The sequence below is a fragment of the Schistocerca gregaria genome, chromosome X (assembly GCF_023897955.1).
Source record: "Schistocerca gregaria isolate iqSchGreg1 chromosome X, iqSchGreg1.2, whole genome shotgun sequence".
NCBI lineage: Eukaryota > Metazoa > Arthropoda > Insecta > Orthoptera > Acrididae > Schistocerca > Schistocerca gregaria.
In genome coordinates, this window is record NC_064931.1 from 156,349,544 (window position 1) to 156,362,027 (window position 12,484).

Sequence of the window (12,484 nt, forward strand, 5' to 3'; positions counted from 1 at the left end):
TATAAGATGCATCAATATAATGAGAATTGTCATGTTTTGCAAGTTATTTTATGGTTTTATTGGTCCAACGTATTTAATTTGATACATCATTCTGGTTGATGCTCGAAAAGATTTACTCAGGTAGTTGACTTGGTGCCTTCTGCACATTAATATTTTTCAGGTTGTGTAACTGTTATTTGGTTAATTAGATAGTTACAATGTTACTGACAAGATGTAATCGGTGGTTTTAGAGAACTCTAAATAAATTTGACTTAAAATACTTACATACTTCCTGAAAACAGTTAGAACACACAGACATGTTTAAAAATTATGTTTCGTGATTTCGTTCCTGGGTTATCGTCACACTGGCAAACAAATGGTGCCACCCTGGTGGTTACTCGGTCACCGTAAGGATGTTGGGCACTGTGCTCACGTCATTCTGTGACAGCCTGACCTCAGTCTGACGAGGAGGCCTTTTAGTGTTGCACAGCTCTTTCATATTAGAAACTACACTGAAGAGCCAAAGAAACTGGTCCACCTGTCTAATATCGTGCAGGACCCCCGCGAGCACACATAAGTGCCGCAACATGATATGGCATTGGCTCAACTGATGTCAGAAGTAGTGCTGGAGGGAATTGACATCATGAATCCTGCAGGGCTGTCCATGAATCTGCATGGGTAGGTATGAGGGGATGGAAATATCTTCTGAACAGCACATTGAAAGACATCCCAAGTATGCCAAGAATGTTCATGTCTGGGGTGTTTGGTGGCCAGCAGAAGATTGTTCCTGAAGCCACTCTAGCAATTCTGGATGTGTGGGGTATTGCATTGTTCTGCTGGAATTTCCCAAGTCTGTCAGAATGCACAATGGACATGAATAGATGCAGGTGACCAGACAGGATGCTTACATACGTGTCACCTGTCAGTCATATCTAGATGTGTCAGGGGTCAAAAAATTGCTACAACTAAACTTGCCCCACATCATTACAGAGCCTCCACCAGCTTGAACAGCCCCTACTGACATGCAGGGTCCATGGATTCACAAGGTTGTCTCCATACTCATACATGTCCATCTGCTCGACACAATTTGAAATGAGACTTGTCCGATCAGCAATATGTTTCCAGTCATCAACAGTCCAGTGTTGGTGTTGATAGGCCCCGACACGGCATAAAGCTTTGTATCGTGCAGGTACACAAGTGGGCCCATATTGATGATGTTTCATTGAATGGTTCACAAGCTGACACTTGTTAATGGCCCAGCATTGAAATCTGCAGCAATTTGCAGAAGGGTTGCACTTCTGTCACACTGTGTCACACTGAATGATTCTCTTCAGTCGTCGTTGGTCCTGTTCTTGCAAGATCTTTTTCTGGCCGCAGAGATGTCAGAGATCTGATGTTTTACCAGATTCTTGATGTTCACAGTACACTCGTGAAATGGCCGTATGGGAAATTCCCCACTTCATAGCTACTTAGGAGATGCTGTGTCCCAACAGTTGTGCGCCGACTATAACACCATGTTCAAACTCATTTACATCTTGACAACCTGCCATTTTAGCAGCAGTAAACAATTTAACAACTGCACCAAACACTTGTTGTTTTATATAGCCATTTCTGCCCACAGTGCCATATTCCGCCTATTTACATATCACTGTATTTGAATATGCATGCCTATACCAGTTCCTTTGGTGCTTCAGTGTACATAGGATCCATTAAGTCCTCTAATAACACTAAAAATCAATCATTCACTTTCTTTACTAACTAAAAAAAGTAAAAACAATTAAAAGCCCTGACTTCTTAAAAAGTATGGATTATTTTTACGTTATACCCTAATCTTTCTCATACGAGTGTTTCAGTTGCCTGTACTCCTCAAAGCTGTCTCTGAAAACACCACCTCGCAATCCTCACCATGTAATACCCATGAGCAACCTGTGGTATCGCTCAGAGCTGCCGTGCTACAGCAAAGTCAGCAATGAGAATCAATACCACAGGCATTAGCGAGGGCTCACTGCAATCCCCAATGACGTACAGGAGGTGCTCCAGAAGACCACACCTCCCTCTTGGCAACAGCAGAATCCTGACACAAAGGTCAATATAGTATCGAGCATGCAAGGGTTAATAACAATATTTGTTTATGGTTCATCTAAATTTTATAATTTCTTTTGCTTTGAAATATTTGCATATTGGTACTATATTTTCTGTATATGTAAACTAAAGTGAACTATACAGGAGGTTGAAGTTTTTTGTATTGTATGTAAGTAATGTATGTAAAATACTACGTAAATTGTTTATTACATTAAATAATTTTCTGATGAGATTTTTTATTTTAAAATATTTGTGTGTATAAACTATTCATGTTGATGTAAATATGGCATTTGTAAGAAATGGTCACACTTAGGAACAATGTTATGTAAAAGGCAGTGTGCTTTTATTTGAAATGGAAGTGGCTCTGGGGAGTGGAAAAGGTGGCAGGGGCGAATTGGGGTGCTACCTAAAGCAAGCGTGGCGATTAAGTCACACAGTCTGTAGGCAGCAGTGATTGCGCAACATCCTTGTGGAACAGGAGTAGCTTTGCCTGCAAATTTGCACCAAATTGCCTCGGATGAAGACTGCAAACAGCTTACAGCATACTTGCAAGTTGATGGGCTATTGTATGTAAAATTGAACGAAGCCAAGAAGAGAAAGTGAGCCCATACAGCAAAATACTTGCACACCGTACTGTGGGTAGTGTAGCTATCACAACTGTTCGCCACACCCAAGCCTACAGCCATCAGATAAGATTTTTTGTATTTTACTTTTGTACATTATGAACCATTAATTTAAACTGTGTTTTAATAATCATTCTTGAACTTTAAAGAAACTGGTTCACCCTGTTATTTCATCCTAATCATACACCTATATAAGGTTCCTTCTTGGTGTTTGATTAATCCGAGTATCCTGTTTTACATGGTTGACCATATGTTTTTAATTTTATCATGTGAATTAACTATTCTATTTACATACCATATACTCCCTGCCTTCCTAATAACACTTTCAAGCATCTGGATACATGACCTCCTTTGAAGGCAATTCCTTTGTTAGAGAGACTTCCTTTAAGTAAGGAAATCTAACAGCTGACATCAGTCTAAAGAAGGTGCAGTTCTAACACCAACTACTATAGTAATTTTCCCGTGAGTTATCTCACCACCGCCCACTACACTGTCACCTATAAGCTTTGCCAGTCTCCCATTCCCATACCTATTGAGGTGCAGACCATGCCAACTGAAATCCAATCTACTGCTAGACTCGACTGGCACCACTGCAATATGAGCCATGTCCTCAGCCATCAGCACCTTCTCTAGTCCCATGTTAACACTCCTATTACCAGGTCACCCCCTACATCATGCTCCCAATTTCTATCAAGACTATTCCCAGCCCCACCCGCAATCATTACCTCATCCTCTTTCATCAATTTCTACATAACTCCCCTATGTTAACAGACACCTGAGCCAACCCTGCACTAGGCTTCACAATACCGGTGAACTGGTAGTCACTCCCCAACACTTCCTGCAACTGCTGGCCCACACTTCTGCCATGTGATCTACCTAGCAGCAGAACTTTCTTCTTTCTGTTAGAATTTGCAACTGACTTAGGCTCACTAACTGTTGAGGACTGCTGAATGTTTCCTACACCTACAGCTACGAGAGGCTCCTCTCCACTAAATTATGACAGTTGGTCAAACCTATTGGTTATACATTAAGTACAACTTTTTGAATGTCTCCTCCTCCTCTCCTCCATGTCTTCTTACCAACTGCCAGTTCTCATTCCCACCGCCCTTCACCATCCTCAACCCATCTAGTTCCTCCTTTGAATTTTGTAACTGCACCTAAGGGGCATCGATCTTTTACTCCTTCTCCTCTATCAACTTATTTCTGCTACAAATTCTGCATTTCATGGAGAAGATCTCACTAGAATTAACACTGGTTTCCCCACTGTATCCCCCCCCCCCCCCCAATAAAAATACTTTGAACAGGTCAGTCACTGTAGCCTACTACTCCCAAATCAACAACAAAGCCCACACTTCTCACTCATAGTAAAATGTTAACAGTTACAGAAAAAACTAATGCCTGTGTTACCTAAGATCAATAACAACAGTAAAACTATTTAAAGAACTAAAAATAGTGATCTCGAATTTCACTCTCTACTAAGAAAGCAACTAAATTTATTAGTACTACTAAACCCCAAGTAATAGCAATACCACAAAAACTTCACACAATTTCTTATATTAAACTGAAAATTCAATGCCCACTGGAACACACAACAAAATTAAACACAGTGAACAAAAGTTTTATTGAAATATTTCACTACCAACAATACAAAATGCCAGCTGAAAACTACTGAGCTAAATTTAATGAATGGCCTCTGTAAAACACGGTGGACAAATGTTTCCAAAAGTTTATTAAACCATTATTTCACCATAAACAGCATGAGACACCATTGAAAACTACTGAATTTAATATCTGAATAACTGCGCACAAACAACTTTGTCATAACTTAGCTTAAGAATCGCTACAGCTGCAACCCAAAGCCCCGAAATGTAAACACACTGCTGATACTTCGATGAACTGTGTAAGCATACTCACAAATAACAAACAACTCGAATCAATAACACAAAAACCCTTCAGCCACTGTTGAGTGACAGGTCTTTCATCTGTGGTTTTCTAAGGAGACAGTTCTCGAAAGGGAGCACTGTCGCAGGTAAACATCGGAGGAGAATTCTGCTTGTCTATATGGATACAGGGAGGGTTTCCCAAAGATATTTTTGCAGGAACCATGAGAGAGGTGGGTCTGTCACCCCCTGTCTGGTGTACTTGCAGGACTGCCAGATTTTGACATCGAGGTTATAAATACACCAGGTACTGCTCACAACGTTACCACAATAGCGCAAAGATCGATGCTGTTGAGACTGGATACAAACCTTTCTCTCTCCTCCCCCCCCCCCCCCAGCTTTAAAATATGATAGTTCATTTATAACTGCAGTTCATGGTGATCAGGGAGGATGGTCATTCCCACAAATGACAAAGATTGGTGGTTGCACAGATGTGAATTTTCATGAAGTGGCCAGCCACAGCCTCCACAAACTGGACTGAATGTTCACTGGGAAGACATATGCCCAAAGTATTGGCATTTAAAACACAACATCAGGGGTGGGAAATATGGCTTCACATTACAGTCGTAAAAGATGGTTTTGACCTTTATTGAAAGCAAATGCCCCCTCAAATGTGAGGATGATTGTTCCAGTGCCCACATCATTGTTTTGTGGGCCTTGACACACACAATGGCCGACGCTGATCCCTCACCTTTCCAAATGTTGGTGCAGTTCATCTGTCTGCAGCATTAGGTACTTGTATAAAATTAATACCTGTAATGTGCTGAGCATCTTATGGAATGTGATGGTAACAGGTACATCACCAAGTTGTTTACAAGAGAACACCACCCAGGACTGGGTAGGATCTGCCATCTTAATTAAGATAGAACCTCTTCACAATTTCTAATGGAGGAGAGTTTGCTAAATATGTTTTCAGTATTCTCCACAAAATCCTAGATTTGGTTGGATGCAGAACAAGAATTGAGGGGAGTAACTGTCTGCAACTCATTCTGTTTTGCTTTCCTCGCATGGCGTAGCCATGCGAGGGGAGCTAACAATTTTGGTCATTTCATGATACAAAGTATCTGCCACAATGCTGCCTACTCTGAACAAGGTCTCTCCCCACAGGCCCCACCGAGCTAGAGCAAGGGATATGCGGTATGATGACCAGTGTCCAAAGACCTGGTGCCCCAAAGTGACAGGCACAGGCAACTCAGTACACACAAGGAGGTGGTAGCTCGGGCATCAATAGCGCGATCACTGTGGGGTCACACAGATACCTGACAATTCCCCAACATGAGCAGGCTAATGAGGTTTGTATCAGGCAACTTTCGCTGCATGGCTTGCAAGATCTGTACAAAAAATTTTAAAAATCCAGATGTGGTGTCTGAAAGTAAGTTAACCAAAATATGTGGTGTAAAATAAGGGAATGAAGTAGGAGAAGCCAAACTCTATGTTGAATGAGGAATCTCGGTTGTCAGCAGCGAATCTTTCCTTGAGAATAAGTCAGAAGAAAAGATATTGTCAGTGTGTGAAACTGCAGCAAAGAAAAAAAAAAAGAAGTACTGCAATGGCTTGGAGCAGCATGATTGTTATCCACATTCTCAAAAGAGACTTGTGATCCTCTGGTAGGAGATTGTTTTAGTGAATTATTTGCTTCACTGTAGCATGTTTATACCTCTACTGGCTTTGACAGTCAATGGTAACCATTCTTGTCAACACACTGTTGCACCTCAAAGCTGACTGATCACAATATTAGTAGCTCAGTTCAGATTAAGTGAAGTATACCCTTGACATGGTGGCATACAAAAGCCCAACACCTACCAACCTTGACATTGGAGTATCACTTGCAATGGCCGCACACTATCTGACCACAATTAGATGTACTGATATTGCGCACCTTGCCCACCCTGCAGTCAACGATCAGGTTGACAGCCAGTAAAAGGTCTGATGTCACCTCACTCATGTGGTAAATGAAGCTATTCTATTTACTGATGAGTTATAAGCAGAATTTCTTCAAGACAGTGGCTATCTGTAATTCAGTCGCTGAATGAAATTGCATTTATTGATGAATACAAAATAATCTGAATGATTGCAATTATCCTTTCCACTTTTTTTTTTTCAACATGAATAACTGAAAGCACATAATGTAACCTGAACAAATGACTATTTGTTTCTAATTTTTTATTAGCAAGCTCTTTTTTGGAAGGAGTTGACAAACATAAGCTGTACAATTGTGGCAGTTTATTTTTGTGTTATTGTAGTGACTTTATTATTACTTCAGAAACTGCTTTTAATCATTAAATTAGTTTACTATTTCATATTTTTATTGTGCTAAACATTGCAACATTCAATGAGAACAACTCACCACTGAAGGTGTGCTCCCAGTCTCATTTCTGCTGTGTGGCCTGAACCCTGGGCCTGGAGGCAAGTTTTTCTGAACACAACAATTGACACCAGGACTGAAATGTAATTCCACATGGAACCTGAAATAAATTTAAACATAGGTTTTAGTGCAAATTCCTACAATTAATTTTCATCTGAATATGCAGTGAAGCTCTATCACTAACCACAGCAAGAACATATCGTTATACTCCACAATGTATCAAAGTGATTACATACAAAACTAACATCACACCTAGGTAAAAACTGCAGCACACACTCACCTTGTACAAGACCTTACACACACACACACACACACACACACACACACACACACACACACACACACACACAGAGAGAGAGAGAGAGAGAGAGAGAGAGAGAGAGAGAGAGAGAGAGAGAGAGAGAGAGACCAAAAGTAAACTGGCCCGGAAAGCTTTCTTGGCACTTTGTGACGATGCTATCTTAATCTTGTATATCACATGGCAGATATTGGTGATGAAGCACTTTTCCTCTGGAGCAGCAACTTTTGATAGATGTGAAATGTTCAATGAGTCTGACAACTGCAGCTTTCCTATCTTTGTACGACTTTGTTCTTCTGTCACCTCCTCTTCTTTCTTTGGTTGCAGGTGAGAAATTGTTCATGGTACTCTGACAAATTTTGTTGAGTCTTTCTTTTCCGCAAAGTCCCCATGAAAGCCACCCTGCAAACCCAAATTCTTTCAGAAACTCCTTCACATCTTTTTGGGAGTACAAAGTTCATGATTAGTTGCTTTCCTGACACTTTGTCCCCTCTAAGCTCAGTTTTTCAAGGAGAAGATACGGTGACTGTTGTCAAATATAGTTCCTCTGCCAGGCTCAGTTACTTTCTTCATAAAAATTTTCATGGATTTGCCATACATCTGATGTAGGGAGTTCCTTACATTTCAGCTTTCCAGCAGGATATTTACAGTTCAGCATCTGTGGAAACCGTTTCGTTTGGTACATAAAGAGAGATGTAAAATAAAATTAATTAAAACCCAACTGATATTAGTTGTATGTCAAAGCAATGAAAAGTTCAGGATTCTATTTTCAAGAACACTGAACTAATGAGAAAGGTGTTTAAATGGAAAATTACATTTTAGATTAACAGAGGTTACCCAGCAACGAAGAGGTTAAGAAAAGGATAATTTATGTGACTAGGTCATTAATTCCAACAATATTAAATCTTCAACTAATAAATATTTGAATATTACTATAAGAAGCATCCCTCCTTATCACTTCTTTAACTCAACATTTTCTTACTATTGCTCTATACTACTTCATCTCTTCCTGGAACTAGTTTGTTGTGGCCTCTTCCCTGTCATGATTAATGTTACTCTCAGCACTATTTTCATTGGGCTTGTCGACATGTTCTTCAATAGTAGAAGTTTCCTCTTCACTATCCTCATACATTTCAGACTGTCCTTCAATAAAACTGACCACAAATTCCTTCTAAAATCAGCCGTGGAATGAGTGCACTGACTGGTCAGTTTTTCATAATACAACGTCTTCTCATACTCTCCAATATTGCCAACCTAAACATTTTAGTCATAGAGTGCTCAAAACCACAACTTTTTATAAAGTGTAATATCCAGATCTGCATCCATATCCTTTGCTGGCAGCCATGATATCTTAAGATTTAGCCTCTTTTGCAGCCAATTAGGATTTGGCCATTTTTGCAACCCAACATATTGAAGACATGGACATCTTTTCACCCACATGCAATTTTCCCACCTCACTTTAAAAGTCTTAAGAGCTATTTCTGTGGCCTGATTGATACAGCATTATATATCCAGTGATAACTTGTACAAGAGGGTAGCTCTAACTCAATGTTTGTTTTTTGGTCACAAAGCCACATTTGCATCTGGAATACTCAAATAGTCCTCAAACTTACCACCATTAAACACACAAATAACTACATTTTATTAAAAAAGGTATTTACCTTATCAAGAGTTTGTACCTCATTAGAAAAAATCAAATGTGCATAAGGCATTTTGGGTTGAAAGATATGTACAAAAATTTCACTTTTATCCAATTAGCTAACATTGCACCAATGGAGAATGTAACACAAATTCCACGATCTGTGAGTGCACTTGCGGATTCCAGACAATAAAGCTGAATGATGGTTTAACTGATGCTGTGACCATGATTTTAATGTGTAGACATTAATAAATTCCATTGTCTGTTGCAGAAGAGATATTTGTCATCAAGAACAATGAAGGTCATTAACAGCACCAACATGGACAGCGAGCTGAAATGGCAGCTTTAAAAAGATTGACAGTGAAGCCTGAATTATGGATATCTGTTTTAACAGAGACAAGTTAAGTTTGCCATTCTGCACTCCCTGTTGATCTCATTATTAGTCATCAATATTCTCTCTTGCCCATTTTATTTGCTGTGTTTTTCATTTTCTCCCTTTTGTTAGTTACATCAATTGTTCCATTACTGCCTTCATCATTTAATCTTCGATCATATTCCTTTCACCTTTTACATTTAGTCATTGCCTAATGCTCCCTTTCATCAACGTCCCATTCTTTCAACTTATCCAGGTCCCGTCTACTAAATTTCATTTCTTTCTGCAATTTCTTCAGTTTTAGCCGGCAGTCTATAACCAATAAATCATTGAGTTTGCATCTGTCACTGAAGGTACTGAGTAGTTCAAAATCAGATTTTTAGCTCTGTGTGTAAACATAATATAATCTGTATGAATCTGCACAGTTGTCAGCCATGGTGGACAATCACACTCAAGAGCTCTGACGTAAACAGCAGCAGTTGTGAAGTGCTATGCACTGTTTAGGATACATTGCAGAGCTTTCTATAATTTCCAGATAGTGACTGTTTAATACTGTTGTCAAAAATATAGTGCTTTATTTAGTTTTCATTCATATCATGGCTTCTGTGATTTAAAACTTATGTTCAGTTATTACTGGTACTGTGTTTACAAGCTAGTGTTTATGTCTGCCTGTCATCTAATTGTTAAGAGTTGTTTTGTATTCATTACAGAGCTTTACAGTTTAGGATTGTTATTATACAATATTGTGTTTCTCAGTATTTGTTCACTTTGGGCCTTATGATACCTAAAACTGATGTTTAATGAACATCTGACATGCTATTCTACATGTGCCTGATACCTGGGGGTTAGCTACACAGATCACCGAAAGGTAAGTGCTCACTAATTATTACTTTATTACAGGTTAAATGTGTTGTAGTGCTTTTTAGTTTACTGTAGGATTAGTATCGAGTGGCAAATTTGAATGTAGTCATAGGCTAATTGGTATGAACAAGAAAAATGAAGTAGAATCATTATTTGGGTGCTTCACTCTAATTTCAGTAGCCAATTTTCCAATACATGTCCAGCAAGATAGTAGGACTCTGATAACATTTTTATAGACAGTGCTCAGCCTGAAATAATTAATGTGTACCCAATTGTTGATGGGCTATCTGATCATGATGCTCAATTAATGAAAATAGATAACATAGCACCTTACAACCTGAGGCAGGTTCATAGGGAGCAGTGATGTTTATTAATGAGAACAGGATGCAATGTTTTACGAGTATTTTAAAAGAGGTTGTATGGGATGTGGTACATGCAGAAAGAGATGCTAATGTCAAATTCATATTTTCTATGGTAAATTTGTGTCAGTACCTGAAATTTTCAGGAAAATTACTATATTGAGTACTATACAACAGGTAGTCATATCAGCAAGTTATGCAGCACGTGAGCAAGAGTAGAATGCTCTAAATTTTTGTGTGCATATTTTGATGAGAACTTTAATTAGAAGATGCATGTTACTGTCATTCTCATTCTCAAACAATTAAGTTGAATTACTTTTGTTCTTGATATAATTGAGCTCTTGGAAACAAATGAATCAACCTCCTGACAAATTTTGCACATTTCCATTCAATAATGTCTTGTAGAACTGTTTTCTGTTACAATGTTAAAAAATGACAGGGATAATGGCAAAGAGTAAATGCGTCAATTTGAGGTAAAGGAACCTGGTCTACAAACAACTGAGTTGAGAGTTATAAGCCAAAATCATTCTGATACCACTGACACTGAAATTCCTGTTCCGGTACTGTTATGGCTAAGATTGTAGGATAGACAACTTACAGAGGTGGTAGTATGGACCAAACCAAGAAAAAAAATGTCTAGTAAACATGGGCTCTAAAATGCATACCTTAAGAGCTGTGCGCACATGTTCATCTTCATTACTGTGAAACCTCTCTTCTACTGAGTAAGTGAATATAGCTTTTAAGGTAGGCATTTTAGAGTCCATATTTACTGAAAATTTTTTCCTTGTGTGTGTCCATACTACCTCCTCCAAAAACATGGAAACCAAAGATCTTGCAGTAGAAGAGATGTGTTTCACAGTATTGACAATGAACAAGTGGTCATAGCTCTTAAGATATGCATTTTACAGCCTATGTTTACTAGACATTTATTCCCTGTTTTGATCTATATTACCATCTATGGAAATTGTCTACCCTACAATCTTAACAAGAATAGTACTTGTACAAGTATTCCACTGTCACAGGTGTAAGAACAATTTTTGCTTATAACATTTGACTCTGTCGTTTCTGGACAAATTGACACAGTTACCCTTCTCTATTGTCCCTGATTGATTGTAACATCATCACAAAACCACCCTGTATATTTATATTGCTGTGGTCTTACTGCATCTCTGACTGTGGGTCTTGATTACAATACTTTATTCACTATGCGGTTCACAGCAGTTAATTTGCATTCCTATTTTATCATTTATTACTAGATGTACTGCTGTGTAAACCACTACCACCAAATCAAGACTATGTTCCATACAATAAAAACATTATTCTGAGTTAAAAGGAACTTTATGGCTATTTATCTGCGTTACAAACCCAACTCATGAATCCAAACTACTAAATCTTTAAATATTATGAATAAACAAAGTAAAACAAATAAGCAACACTGAGACTGAAGCAGTTGTTAGTTGCAGACTGTTCAAGAGGAAACAAATTTAAGGTTTAAGGTCAAACTAAGCCCCATGCTCTTGTAATATTCGGGGTGGGGGGTGAGAGAGAGAGAGAGAGAGAGAGAGAGAGAGAGAGAGAGAGAGAGAGAGAGAGTATTTATTACCTTTCTTCTGAAGAGGGATCTTTAGTTGGATCTTCATACAGCATAACTACAATTTGGGACATATAATTCAGTTCCGAGACCATGCTAACATACTCCATTGCCCGGCGCCATTGTTCATCTTTTTCAACCTACAACAACAGAAATCATTTCAAGGTACATATATCACATCCGTAAGTTTTTTTTAAAAAAATCTTATTCCTTCCTTCACATATCAATGACATTGAAGGTTAACCACAACACAGTTACTTTCGTAAGTTGAACTGCTGCCCAGACATACAGAGTATTCTGGAATATATTGAAGGGGGGGAGAATCACTGTTGCAGTCATGTTTACAAAGCTAAAAGGAGGAACCTGAAAAGTAT

At 38.7% G+C, this 12,484-nt stretch overlaps 1 protein-coding gene across 19 annotated transcripts in view; it reads right to left on the reverse strand.

Moving 5' to 3' along the window:
- The window catches only part of LOC126297424 (inositol hexakisphosphate and diphosphoinositol-pentakisphosphate kinase), a 507,792-nt gene that overhangs the window by 132,621 nt on the left and 362,687 nt on the right, over nt 1-12,484 (reverse strand). For all 19 annotated transcript variants that reach the window (XM_049988233.1, XM_049988228.1, XM_049988227.1 and 16 more), the window contains 2 exons: nt 12,123-12,250; nt 6,972-7,089 (listed from right to left, as the gene is read on the reverse strand). In XM_049988233.1, coding sequence (XP_049844190.1) covers nt 6,972-7,089; nt 12,123-12,250 — 246 coding nt within the window. The remainder of the gene's footprint in view (nt 1-6,971; nt 7,090-12,122; nt 12,251-12,484) is intronic.